Below are 13,696 nucleotides of genomic sequence, written 5' to 3'. Positions count from 1 at the left end.
GAAACAAAAGAAAATAAACAAAATGACAATAATACATAAATAACAACAGACTACTAGCAGTTACTGACATGCCAGCTCCAGACCTCAATTAAACTGATTGAAAGATTATGTCGTCATCATATGAATATCAGGCACAATCCCTCCTGTTAGGGGTTTAGTATTATACCATCATAAAATATATGAGAAGAACATAACCCGTGTCATGCTAACAACTGGTTTTAGAATAAATATGTTTAATTCCGATGCAAAGACCCTATAAGTGAATCAATATTAAAGCCAAAATATGCAATCTTTAATGACCTGACAACAGTATCTTAACTATATCCCTTCTTAATAAGTCTGTTTAAAGGTTTTGTTAGCTTTTGAGGTGAGTACTGACATTTTTGTGCTTTGTAAAGAATATTACCATAAAAGATTGGATGTGAAATACCCGAACGTATAAGATGTCTGCATGTTGAGTTATATTTACGAATGGTGTCCTTATACTGATGATAAAATTTAGTAAATGTTTTGACTAGTTTATGATATCGAAAACCCTGGTGTAATAATTTTTCAGTAATACATAAATAATGCCTTTTCAAATTGTATTATCATTTTCCTGTACAGCATAAAGGAATTCACATTTTCATTGTTTTTGTCAATTTTTTCTATAGGCTACCTATAACCAAAGCAGGTTTGAGTTATGCTGCTTTGTCTAACAATCTTCACTTTTAACAACTCTCAACTCCCATCTCAATCAACCTCAACATATGTATAATATGTAATACAATATTTATGATGGAGAATGCTTTTTTCGCAAGCAATATAGAAAACTCCCAAGATTAACACAAAACACATGCAAATTCATAATTTCCTACTTGAGTGACTTCTTATCTTAATTATATAAATATTCATTAAGAGAGGCAAAAGACACCAAAGGGACATTCAAACTCATAAGATGAAAATCAACTGACAATGCCATGATATAATGATAACTTAGTTTGATCTCAACATACCAGTAACAGACATGAATCATATCATTACAAAAATAGTCTCAAAAGAGTGTCATCATCCCATTTTGTCCAGCCTGCTGACTTACCTGGAGAGCTAGCACATACAAAATCTGACAAAGTGTGTCAGTCCAGTGACTGCTATATCTTCATATAACAGCAACTTTGTTATCATCATAAATATGCATGTAATACTTGCCACAGACTATTTAGCAGCCATTATCACCAATCAATCAAAATAATCATTTAAATGTAATATTTGTTCATCAACATGTTTAAAATAGAAAATACAACTTGAGTTTGGTAAAGAAAGTTAATTGCTTTTATTGTTTTAAATTACAGTGGTGAGACACAACCTTTAGCTGGTAGTCCCGATGATTTTGACAAAGGTCCCCTAGAAAGTGATAAAGACAGTCTAGAAGAATATGCCGATCCTGATCCTAGTCGATTTAATGAAGATGGTTCATTTATAGGACAATATGGTGCAGAAAAAATGACAGCTTCCGATGTGGCTGCTCCATCAGCCATGCATACATTTGTGTAGCATTTACTCTGTTCATTAGGCATAAATCATTATAAAGAGAATGTGAATGGATCGTTGGATGGGAAATATTGACGTGGGTGCGTTATGTAGAAAAAATTCATTCTCACTTTGCCGAACTTTTTGAAATAGAGACATAATTGATTTCCTTGTAAAAGACTAGACAATAGATACGAGGTTGTTCTAAGCACAAATGGAACGAGGAGGATTATATTTATTTCAAGCTGATATAATAATATCACTACATGCTGTCTAAACCATACAGAGTTACACACCATATTTGCAATGTCGATGGATAAAGAATGAACTGTCATGTATCACTATCTTATAAGCTGTTTCATCCTTGATGTTTTAAGTTTTCATTCCTTAGTGCTATTATTTTCCAGTTTGATATTACAGGAGTAATATGATATAAGCTTTACATTCCAGTAAAACTTTGGGGACCATTGATGTGCTTAATCCCAGTGATTTTAAGTTAAAGGTTGTGTCGTGTACGAGGTTCGGCTATACATGTTGTGGATATATATATCTATATATATTGAAATCTCATAATAGACAATTTGAACAATGCTTGTATGCTTGTGTGAACAAATGTCTCTGAATTATATGAATTAGTTATTGTTTTGTATATATGTATATTAAACTTTGTAATTATTTTTTATTTGTCTAAAGCGTTAGTTTTACTTTTATTAACATGAAAATTATGGGTGAAATTTCATTTGTCAGGCATGAATAGGATTATTAAAAACTGTACACCAAAAATGAAAAATATATTAATCAATATATTTTTTTTTTTCAACCTCAGTATTACCTTGAAATAGGAAATTTGTGATGATACAGTTAAGATATACCTCTAAAAAAGTTAAAAGTTGTTGTAAAGTTAAGAATAAAGTTTTCTTAACTTTAACATAGAAATATATCTATCAGTACATACAGTTTGAAGCTTTCGTGCTTCATTTAATCAAGGTCACTGTCTCATAATATTTTTTTGATTTGCCTTTGATTTAAAACATTCATGTGTGCTCTTCAGCAATAGCTTTCATACTCAGTAGGCAGCCAAGACCATTTCACTCCTACAGTTACGTTTAAGTTATATTTATTGTATAAACATCTACATTAATGTTTTAGTTATATACTTGGCCAGGTATTTAATCAAAAGTGATGTTTAATATGTTGAAGCTAGTCAGTAAATGAATCAAAAGTATTTTAACTTTTGACGTTATTATTATTATTCACTTCTAGTTTGCTATTTAATGCAATGCAACCATTTAAACCAACCTATATAAGACTTGTAATGCAGGGATTATAGATGAATATGTAACACAACTGACAATGATATTTTTAATAATATACAAAATGGTTTTAAATTTGCATCTTGCTTTTTGAATTATTTTGCCTACAAAATTAATGAAATTGAATGATCCTATTACTATGCCAGCAATATATCTACCTTCGATGATATCCTACAGTATTAAATTATGAGCCATTTTACAAATTGTCCAACATGTCCAATGTTATAATTTGATAAAAATGAATTTTTGGATTGTGGTCAACACGAAACATTATTTTTATCATTTTGTAATAAATGAATCTACAGTATGAAAAAAAAGTGATTAACAACTTTAATTTTGGAAATTTTGACTATGTCATGTCTCAGTTCAGATTATCATTTCCTTTAAACATCTGTTCACTTCCCACCTGTATGATATATTTTGAGTGTATATGTGTGGTTGAATAGCTTTAAATGTGAATTAGACAAGTCATATAACTGCCATGTTGTGTCTACTGTAAGTCAAATCTGGTCATAAGAACTTGATACTTCCAGCAAAATTTTATCCTGTTCGCAACATTGTTTGTATATTTAGTTAGATAGATTTAATAGATTTATACAGTTATAGAAATTTGTCTCGGGATCTGTTTATTTTGTTGTGATACTGCCTTTAAATCATAAAAATAAAAATGGCAGCAACCTGAACATTTGAAATAATGAGGATGGTTTTGGCCTGTACTCAGTGTTGAAGAATTGCCGATCACAAGTATTGTATTAAAAGAAAGATAAATATAAGAAAAACATGAGAAAATATTGCATGTCATTTATTCTGAGTGATTCTCTCCATCCAATAACAAAAGAAACAATATATTTAGTTCTAGCTTTCATATTTATTACCAAGTGATATTGAGCGTGTTGAGTTAAGGATAATCCTTGTTTGAATTCATTTGTAAATTTTACATGTGTGTAAATGTTAAAATGTATAAATGTATTTTTTGATTTTTTATGTTGGTGCAATTATCGCTTAAATGTGGTGTTAATTTTCATTTTATGTTTAGGGCTGTTTCATTAAAACATGCATGGTACCAAAGGGAAGGCACTCTCGAAGTGTGGTAACCACCTTTAGTTGCAATTATAGAATATCACTTACATTTTCACTGTACAAAAAAGTATGTGACAACAACCCATAGTTGATTTCAAAGTGCCTTCCCTAGATTTAGTGTATGTTTTTGAGGAAGACCTAAGAGAAAAATTCACCAGCATTTTATTACGGCTTACTTTTTTCAAGATTTTTTTAACTTCATGTCTAGACAAAAAATACAGGTTTGGAAGGGTAAATTAAACCAGACTTTTTCATGATATACTGTGATGCAGTATTTAAGGTTGTTAAAAGACACATTTCAAGTTAAATCTGTCAGAATCACAGATGATTGTTTCCTTTTCCTATTTTTTGTAAAGAATGTTTTTATTTTGGCAATAGTGTGATAAGATTATATCATTTGTTTTTTAACTATCATTATAAAACTTAATCTATTTATAGACATATTGAAGCTTATAAAGAAAAAAAAAAACCTGAAATATGATGTTTGCATTATCTGTAGACTTTTCACTGCTTTTATTTCAAAAGGTACTGTAAATTCAGAAATTATTACTATTTTTTAGGAATTAATTAAAATCTGAGATTAATAATTGTGATTTCAAGAAAATCTGCATACAGATATTTGTATCAGATATCAGAATGCGAGTTCTTATTAATGCCACACTCACTCAGTCGCATTATTTGCATTCATAAAAAAACTCTCAATAATTTCTGAATTAATAGTAAATGTTAAATTATTTGTGCCATTTATTTAAATCAAAACATTCTTATTAGTATTGAATATAGATTTATGCATATATTATCTTTGCAACTAATTTATTTTGTGTGCTTTTTTACGTAAATTTTTTGTTTGTTTTTTATACCATTTGTTAGACTTTTTAGAGCATTCACATAGGTTGTTTTTCTGCATGTTGAGGTCACATTGTAAGAGCTATCATTCTATTTTAGCATTAACATTTTTTTATATAATATCTACATAGCCTATGCCTTATTCGAAATCTGCAAAAGTTTTGTGTTTTTGTTTTAACTTTAGTTTTACAAGTTTTACTTGATTAAATACTTTTCATCTGTCTCATATTTATTTTCACACATTCATCTGTTACACCAGAACTATATATTTGTTAATCAGTGGTCAGTACTAGTAAATTGTTACAAGAGCTTTCTAAAAATGGTCAGTTGTTGAAATAAAATTTCAGGAAATCTAAGATGAGGTTATCGTAATGAAGCCTATTTTACTTGAGCAATTTTTTATTTCAGTTGCCCAGGATTTTTTTTTAAAAGATTCTGTAACTTGCTTATTGAGTTGACTTGGAGGAAGAAGGTTGGTTAACATGTTTGTGGTTTCTGACATAAAATAATCAATGTGGCCTGATAATGTGTTGAATCTCGTTTTATTGATTTATTTTATACATTTCTGTTTATTATTTACTTTGTTAAGCTTTTCTTTGTTATTATGATAGGCTTACTGCTGTACAAAAAATGCAATATAAATGTTTTGTGTTTTTTTTTACTTGTTAGTTGAACCATAACTTTTTCTCAAAGAACACATCATAATAAAAGCAAAAGAATTATTATTTTCTTTTCTGTAGATAAGTTATAGATATTTCAATTGACAGATTATTTTTCTCAGAAAATCAAAAATATTAAAGACACAAGTTTGCACAAAAAAAAAACCCACAGAGTTAAAAGACAACTGAAGAGTTTTAACACTTAATTTTATTTTGCTCAGGTATTATCTCAATGTCTTACTCTCTCAGGATTTAGATGCAATACATTATAGTTAAAGTTTTGGAGAAAGAAAATAGATGATGTTTGAATAGATCATTTATACATTAAGAATTAAAGATATTGTTTATTAGAAATAATAAAGATATATTTATGATAAAATAGTTAATGATGGCTTATTGTAATATTTTTTAAACTTGTGTGGATTATGAAAACAATACTTTCAGAAGAGTTGTGTTTCTCTTTCAGTTTGCCATCTGTAATAAACTCTTGTCCAGTTTATATTATTAGTATTTTTTTCTTTTTAATATCTACTTTGTTGACATCAATGCAAAAAACGACAAGATTGAAGTTTTTTGTCTTTTAGAAATTCACAAAAAGATTATCTGTTCTCTATCTGTATAAGATGCAATAGATAACAAAACAAAATGTGTTCTATTTGTTTTTATTGCTTGGTTTCCCTTACAATAGAAAGCAAATATATGCAAAAACATCTCATGCTAGGCTTTAAACCAAATAATTTAGACAAAATATAAAGATTCATTGTTAAAAAGATTAGCCTTTGCTTAAAAAAGTATCAGAAGCTCAGCTATATATATTAAGAATTAACAGTTACTTTTTTGGGGTTTTAATTTTTTTTATTGTCTAATCTCATTTTGGCTTTTTTCAATGGAAATTCTACATCTTTTTTACATGTTAAATGGATGTTATCCTCTTTACTTATACTTAAAAATATAAAAGACCATGTTAATTCATTTTCCAGAGCAGTTATTCTTATAATAAAATATTTGAAGTAGAAAGCTCTCATTCTTTAAAATCATACATTATTATGTATGGTTTTCTAATTGCTATTGATTGAGAAAAAAATCATTTTGTAATTTGCATAAGTTACTCAATAAATTGAATCATAGAAGTAACTGCACTAAAATTTTACGATCTACACAAATCATAATCATGTTCATCTCGACTCTATAGAAGGTACACAGACAGCTTTTGTTAGTGTTAGTAGTTGACAGATTTATAATAGTAAAGCAATGTATAAATCATGTTCATATGTTTATGTTTTACATGCATTTATTTTTAAAATGTTCCATTTGTATTGTTTGATGTATTTGAAAATTCAAATAAAGTTTAAAATCTTGAAAAAATCTCTTATTACTGAAATTTCTGTTATGACAGAAAATATTTCGATTTCTAGCTTACGTAAAAGATTTGTGTTAGTGATAGTAAAGTCTTTGCTTTAATATATATCAGTACAGTACACAACTTTGTTTCTGATATGGCTAACATTTTGTGCATTATCAATAAGCAGATGAGACATTTCATTGTGTCCCCTAATGCTCTTCAGCTTTAAACGAAGCTATATTTAGTTTCATTGAACTAAAAATGTGTCACCTACATATACATTCATAACGAAAAAAGTGCATAGTTCTAGAAATTTGCTGCCTGTATTTAAAAAAATAAAATGACAATCTATGGATTCATAACAGAGAATGTAAAAAGATTAAATGTATGAGCAGAAGTAATTTATAGTTCATAGTCATTTAACAACTAACAAAAAAAATGTGTCCCTTAATGACTGGAAATTTTCTGGCAAAATAATCTATTGTTGTAAGTAATTGTGTCATAACAAATTCATTTAGTTATATTTTCACTCTGTGCTGAGTGACACATACTTCCGGTCTCCTTTTGAAGAAGCCACAGAGGCCTGACGAGGTGTGTTGTTTCTAGTGACGATGGCAGCAGTGACATCAAAAATTGTTTGTAATTAGGTCAGTTTTAGGCTAACCACTAATAGTAGGTCATTTTCATGGAGACTATTTTGTCCAAACCACACAACATTGTGAAGGGGACATATGAACACTGGACATACTTTTGTCTGGTCTTGTAATAGCTCACACATGTACAATTCTTGCCTTATCTAAAAAAAAATTATATCAAAGGTTTATATCAGCAATGTCTCTGATGAGTTCGAAATTCATTACAGCTCAACAATTTTTAAAGGAGTTATGCACATTGGAAATGAAAATTTTATAGGAAAGTGCTAGTGCTAGTGCTCTAAAAACCTACATTTCTTGTTGAGTTTTTATGGAATTTATACCAATGTTTTATGTCAGCATGGTCTTATAAAATTGAAGTTGTATGGAACATACATGTGTCACGTTGTTAGTGATCTCATGCCTGCATTTCTTGTAGAATATTAATGAAAAAGTTGAAAAGTACAAAACACTTGTCTTTCCAGAGTTGTTGCCCTTCAACATCAAATATGTGCTTTTTTCGGAGACATTGGAATGCTTTATTGTATTTACATGTTTAAGTGTGTGATACAGTCAGTTTAAAGGGGATCACTTAAGGTTAGTCAATGATACTTGGTAGGCATAATTATTTTTGCCCTGCCACCTCAATCATGGTATATTCGCTTGGAAATTATTGCATAGTTTACATGTTAAAGCTAGTGTTGCCATTTAAATTTCAATATTTGCATTTTATCATCGAAATTACATACTAAACATTCCTTTGAATCAGCAGTTTATCGCATTTTATTGTCGAAATTACACACTAAACATTCCTTTGAATCAGCAGTTTATCGCATTTTATTGTCGAAATTACACACTAAACATTCCTTTGTATCAGCAGTTTATCGCATTTTATTGTCGAAATTACACACTAAACAATCCTTTGAATCAGCAGTTTGTCGCATTTTATTGTCGAAATTACACACCTAAACATTCCTTCGAATCAGCAGTTTGTCGCATTTTATTGTCGAAATTACACACCCAAACATTCCTTCGAATCCTCAGAGTTCGAATCAGCAGTTTATCGTCGAAATTACACACTTAACATTCATTTGAATCAGCAGTTTATCGCATTTTATCGTCGAAATTACACATTTAACATTCCTTTGAATCAGCAGTTTATCGCATTTTATCGTCGAAATTACACACTAAACATCCCTATGAATCAGCAGTTGATCGCATTTTATCGTCGAAATTAAACACTAAACATCCCTATGAATCAGCAGTTTATCGCATTTTATCGTCGAAATTACACACTAAACATCCCTATGAATCAGCAGTTGATCGCATTTTATCGTCGAAATTAAACACTAAACATCCCTATGAATCAGCAGTTTATCGCATTTTATCGTCGAAATTACACACTAAACATCCCTATGAATCAGCAGTTTATCGCATTTTATCGTCGAAATTACACACTAAACATCCCTTTGAATCAGCAGTTTATCGCATTTTATCGTCGAAATTACACACTAAACATCCCTATGAATCAGCAGTTTATCGCATTTTATCGTCGAAATTACACACTAAACATCCCTATGAATCAGCAGTGTATCAATAACTATTATAATATTGAATTATTCGAAACATCAAGGTTTCTACCACAGACATAGATTGCCTTGGTCGTATTTGCCACAAGTTTCCTTAATTTTCGGTTGTTGACACTCTTCAACTACGTATTTGATTTGGCCTTCCAACTTTACTCTAGTTCAACTAATGAGTCTTATATAGACGGAACTTGTGTCTGATGTATTAAATTATAAGCCTGGTATATCTGAATTTTTTATATTCTTCTCATGTTTACATCATATTTTACAATGGAGCGATACTTATTCCTTATTGTAAAGAGTGTGTTCTTTGCATTTAAATAGTTTTGCCATATTTCATGAAATCTAGCTTCAACTCGAAGTAATGACAATATACTAGAATCTATTATTTAGAAACCCATATACCTTATGCTTATATTACAGCGATCATTAGTCTAGTTGGGCTAGCACAGCCAGCGTGAATTTTTTATTTAAGTTCACATATTTTGTAACCAATGAATCAACTCTAGCGACTTATTTCCCGCTTATTAGCTTAATAAGTGAGGAACATTATACGTTATGAAATTACAATAAAATAGCTAAGCCTACACATTATAAACTATTTAAACATATGGCAAGACGTTTTACTATTTATTCTAACTTCAAGATATCTCATATAAAAAATATAAGATATAAAATATAATATATCTCATATGATATATATGATATCTCATATAAACTTTATAAGATACCTTACATACTTTATAAGATATCTTACAAACTTTATAAGATATCTTACAAAGAAAATTATATGAGATATCTTATAAACTATATAAGATATCTTATAAACTATATAAGCTATCTTGTAAACTATTTAAGATAGCTTATAAACTATATAAGATATCTTATAAAATATATCTTATATCTTATATAATTAATAAGATATATTTTATATAATATATAAGATATCTTATATACTTTATAAAATATCTTATATACTTTATAAGATATCGTTTAAACTTTATAGGATATCTTATATACTTTATAAGATATCTTCTAAAGTTTATAAGGTATCTTCTTTATCGATTAAAGATATCTGAACATCGCTTAACTTCGGTTCTTGTTCAGTCAAGAAAAGGGTTGTGATCTGTCATCAAAGGCTTAAGTAAAGAAACGTTAATAACTTTGCCTCACTATCAAATTTTTGGTTTAGGCTTTAGTAGAGAAACGGTATCAAGCTGATCTCACTATTAATTTATTGGCCTGAGCTGTAGAAGAGAAACTAAACTAACCTGGTCTCACTATCAATTGCTTGCTTAAAGCTGTAGAGGTATGAAGCATATACATCTTTAGTTGTAACTGTGGTTTACTCTTTAAACCGAATTTTCCTGAAAAAAGATATCAACTTCATAAAGTTTCTTTTTGTGTCGATGAAGTACTATAAAGACAGGAAGAGAACATTCTTGATGCCAAGAGATTAGTTTTATTTGTATTGAAGCCTTGATTGCGGAATATTGTGTATAGGGTGGGGATCATTTTTGATATATTTAACACTTTGCAAATCCCAATTCCAAAATCTAGTGATTATTCCAGATGTTTGAATTGTCGTTCTGTGATTTTGTTAGTCGTGTTAGAATATCGGCGAGTTTGGTTCGTGTGATTTGATATATTTAAATTGTTTTGCTATCCAGCCAGAGTTTTGTGCTATAAATTTCAAATTATTGATAAAGATTGTTTGTAAAACTGACTAAGACTATACAAAGCAACTCCAAGTGCGCGTTTGTCAGATCTGTCATAAATGATGTTTAGAGTAAAATTTCTGTGGTCTTTGACTTTACACTGGCTGCTATTTGTTGTCGAATGACAATAAACTCATCATAGATATCAGACTTAAAAGTTTGTACACCAGACGCACATTTCGTCTACAAGAGTCACAAGGGACGCTCGAATCAAAAACGTTAAAAAGGCCAAATAAAATACGAAGTTGAAGCCCCAAGGGAGTTCAAACTTTAAGAATATAGCAACTTCTGACCATTATTTACTTATGCATCATTTATTTGTTTACTAGGGAACTTAAGTTTATAATATACTGTCAAAATTATTTCACTTTGGTCTAGAGTCCATGCTTGGAGATGAAACTTTAATTTTGATTCACGTTATATTTTTGGATTATTGTTTATTATCTATCACTATGACAGTTTTCATGATAAACTAATATATGTTACATTGAATTTGTATAATGAGGGGTTATGTAGAATCCCCGACTTTTCAGGGATTTTGCAAAATCACTTAAACCATTAGTGATTATATATAATCCCTGAAAATGACCAGTGATTTTACATAATGACTGCAAATTTTAAGAATTATTTTACAAATGCCCTGAAATGATTTCTGGGATGATCAATTATACAATGATCCTTTGCTTGATAAAAATAAATAAAATATAGACAAATAAATCATATGTATTACCGTTTTATGTTTTCAGTGGGCAGTTTTCATTCCCTTTTATCAAATCTTAGTAAGGTGAACAGCTTTTCCGGTGATATGTTATCTAACTGTGTTGAACCACATTAAGGCATAAACAAAAAAGTATTTAAAATTGAAATTAATTATACCAACATAAATGCACAGATCATGTAATTTGTTGTAAAACAAAGGGGATGAAAGTTATTGAATATCTATATTTGATGTTGTTATGATATTATAATTATTATGTTTATCTAGCTTGGCCTAATTTGTTTTGTGTGGCCTTATAGTTGTTTAAAAAATAATATTTTAACTGCGCAGTTTAGAGAATCACTGGAATAATTATAGATACTGATGGAATGATTAGAACTTTCTATTTGACTTACATAATGATTCCAGAATGATCATATTTTACGATATGTAATTTTAACTTCTACTGTATTCTAGAAGTTTCCTTTCTAAAGTTTTCTAGGAGTTTCCCTTCTACAGTGTTCTAGGGGTTTCCGTGACAGCTATATATACCGAAACCGAAATTGAACAGATCAGACATTAATACACTTGTATTCTCAGAAGTTCTTTGGAGTTGTTGAATTGACACTTTTATTTACGTTAACTACATCATACTAGATTGGACATATTCCGTACAGTTACGAGAAGAATTCCGGATAAGGAATAGACAAAGGATCGGACATATATTTTAACAGTTAAGTTGACATTTCAATTTGTATAATATTTCTTGTAAAATTGTGTATAATAAATCTTGTTAAGTTTTATTATTGATTTGTGTCTTTTGTTTGCTACAATTTAAAGGTGATTTCTGGCCGTAACAATGTTTTCTTTGTTCCAAAGACCAAGGAATTCAAACTAAGCAAAGAAATTCAACTAAAGGTACAGAAATACAAACAGAACACATGATTGACGAATTGAACACAATTTTGGATGTGGCCAACATTGGCTGTAATGTTATGATACCGATTCCGCATGTTGATCGTGGAAGAGGAGACCCCGAAAATATAATTGCCATTGTTCATAAATGGACTGAAAATGATAATGCCTGACTACAAACCATAAATTTCTTGTCAGATATTACACAAGGAATCAATGTGTCTGATTGACCTTTTTAGCACCTTCAGATGTTTCTGATGGACACTTTAATTCTCTTCAACGTGCAGTAAACTCGGATTTAATACTAGTATGTGAAGGCTAAGATTATTTTTTCTTTTTTGTTGTTGCAAAAAAACAACATTAATCAGCAGAGCAAATGTTTAATAGTATAGGGTCTGGATCGGGTTCACAAACAGAGAATAATGGGCAAAAAGTGCAAAATAAAGAAATAGACAAATAGACAAAAAAAAAGGATAAAGAATAAAGAATAATGGGATGTTAAAATATGCAAAAAAGAGAATAATGGGCAAAATAGATAAAGAATAGAGAAAAAGGACCTTAAATTTAAAAAATGAAGAAATGAAGGACCCCTATCCAGACCCGGATAGTAGATGTCATCCAAATTTACAATGTTTAAAATGTGCTTACAAATTTAACATTTATGTTTCTAAAGGAGAGGCGAAAGATACCAAAGGGACATTCAAACTCATAAGTCGAAAATATATTGACAACGCCATGGCTAAAAAAGACAAAGACAAACAGACAAACAATAATTTAAGGTGTTTTAATATGATTTTATAGAATAAACTATTTAACATTTATTCATCGTCTTTTAATTCCAGTTATTATGTACAATCCCTGACATTTTTTCCAGTGATTATGCATAATTCCTGAAAATTTTAAAAGTAATCATATATAATCACTAAAATTACAAGTGATTATACATAATCCCTAATTATACACATTTACTGTAACATATAAACGTTTTGTGATATTTTGCCTTGTAACATATATGGTGGCAACGGTGGCATTAAAATGTTTAATTCGAACTCATGAGCTATTTAGTTATTTGGCTGGGATTAACCAGTGATAAAACACATTATCCAAGATTAACTTTACTCAACATGGCAGATGAAGAGACAGAACAACAAACCCGAAGTGTTGTTTTGCTAAAGCATGAATTTGATCCAAGTGACTGGTGATAATACAGAAGGGCATAAAGAGGGATACACCCAACAAGGCGCAATGGGACCATCTAAGAAAGCACCAGCAAGAAAAAGAGTAATCTAGAATAGAACTAGAAAAACAGAAATCACACCAAGAACATAAAATAATATCGAAAGAATTAGCTATAGGGCACGAGATTGCTGTGAAGATGAATTAAAAGGTGATAAAATAT

At 29.7% G+C, this 13,696-nt stretch overlaps 1 protein-coding gene across 8 annotated transcripts in view; it reads left to right on the top strand.

The window, feature by feature from the left end:
* The window catches only part of LOC127706637 (neurofascin-like), a 99,516-nt gene extending 92,744 nt beyond the window's left edge, over positions 1–6,772 (top strand). For 6 of the 8 annotated variants that reach the window (XM_052211331.1, XM_052211295.1, XM_052211303.1 and 3 more), the window contains one exon: positions 1,332–6,772. In XM_052211331.1, the coding sequence (XP_052067291.1) occupies positions 1,332–1,533 (202 nt within the window). In that variant the 3' untranslated portion in view covers positions 1,534–6,772. The remainder of the gene's footprint in view (positions 1–1,331) is intronic. The other 2 variants (XM_052211339.1, XM_052211346.1) reach the window with 2 other exon arrangements.
* Positions 6,773–13,696: the final 6,924 nt, after the last annotated feature.

Source organism: Mytilus californianus, unplaced genomic scaffold (assembly GCF_021869535.1).
Source record: "Mytilus californianus isolate M0D057914Y unplaced genomic scaffold, xbMytCali1.0.p SCAF_1, whole genome shotgun sequence".
NCBI lineage: Eukaryota > Metazoa > Mollusca > Bivalvia > Mytilida > Mytilidae > Mytilus > Mytilus californianus.
This window is presented reverse-complemented; position numbering and strand designations above follow the sequence as displayed.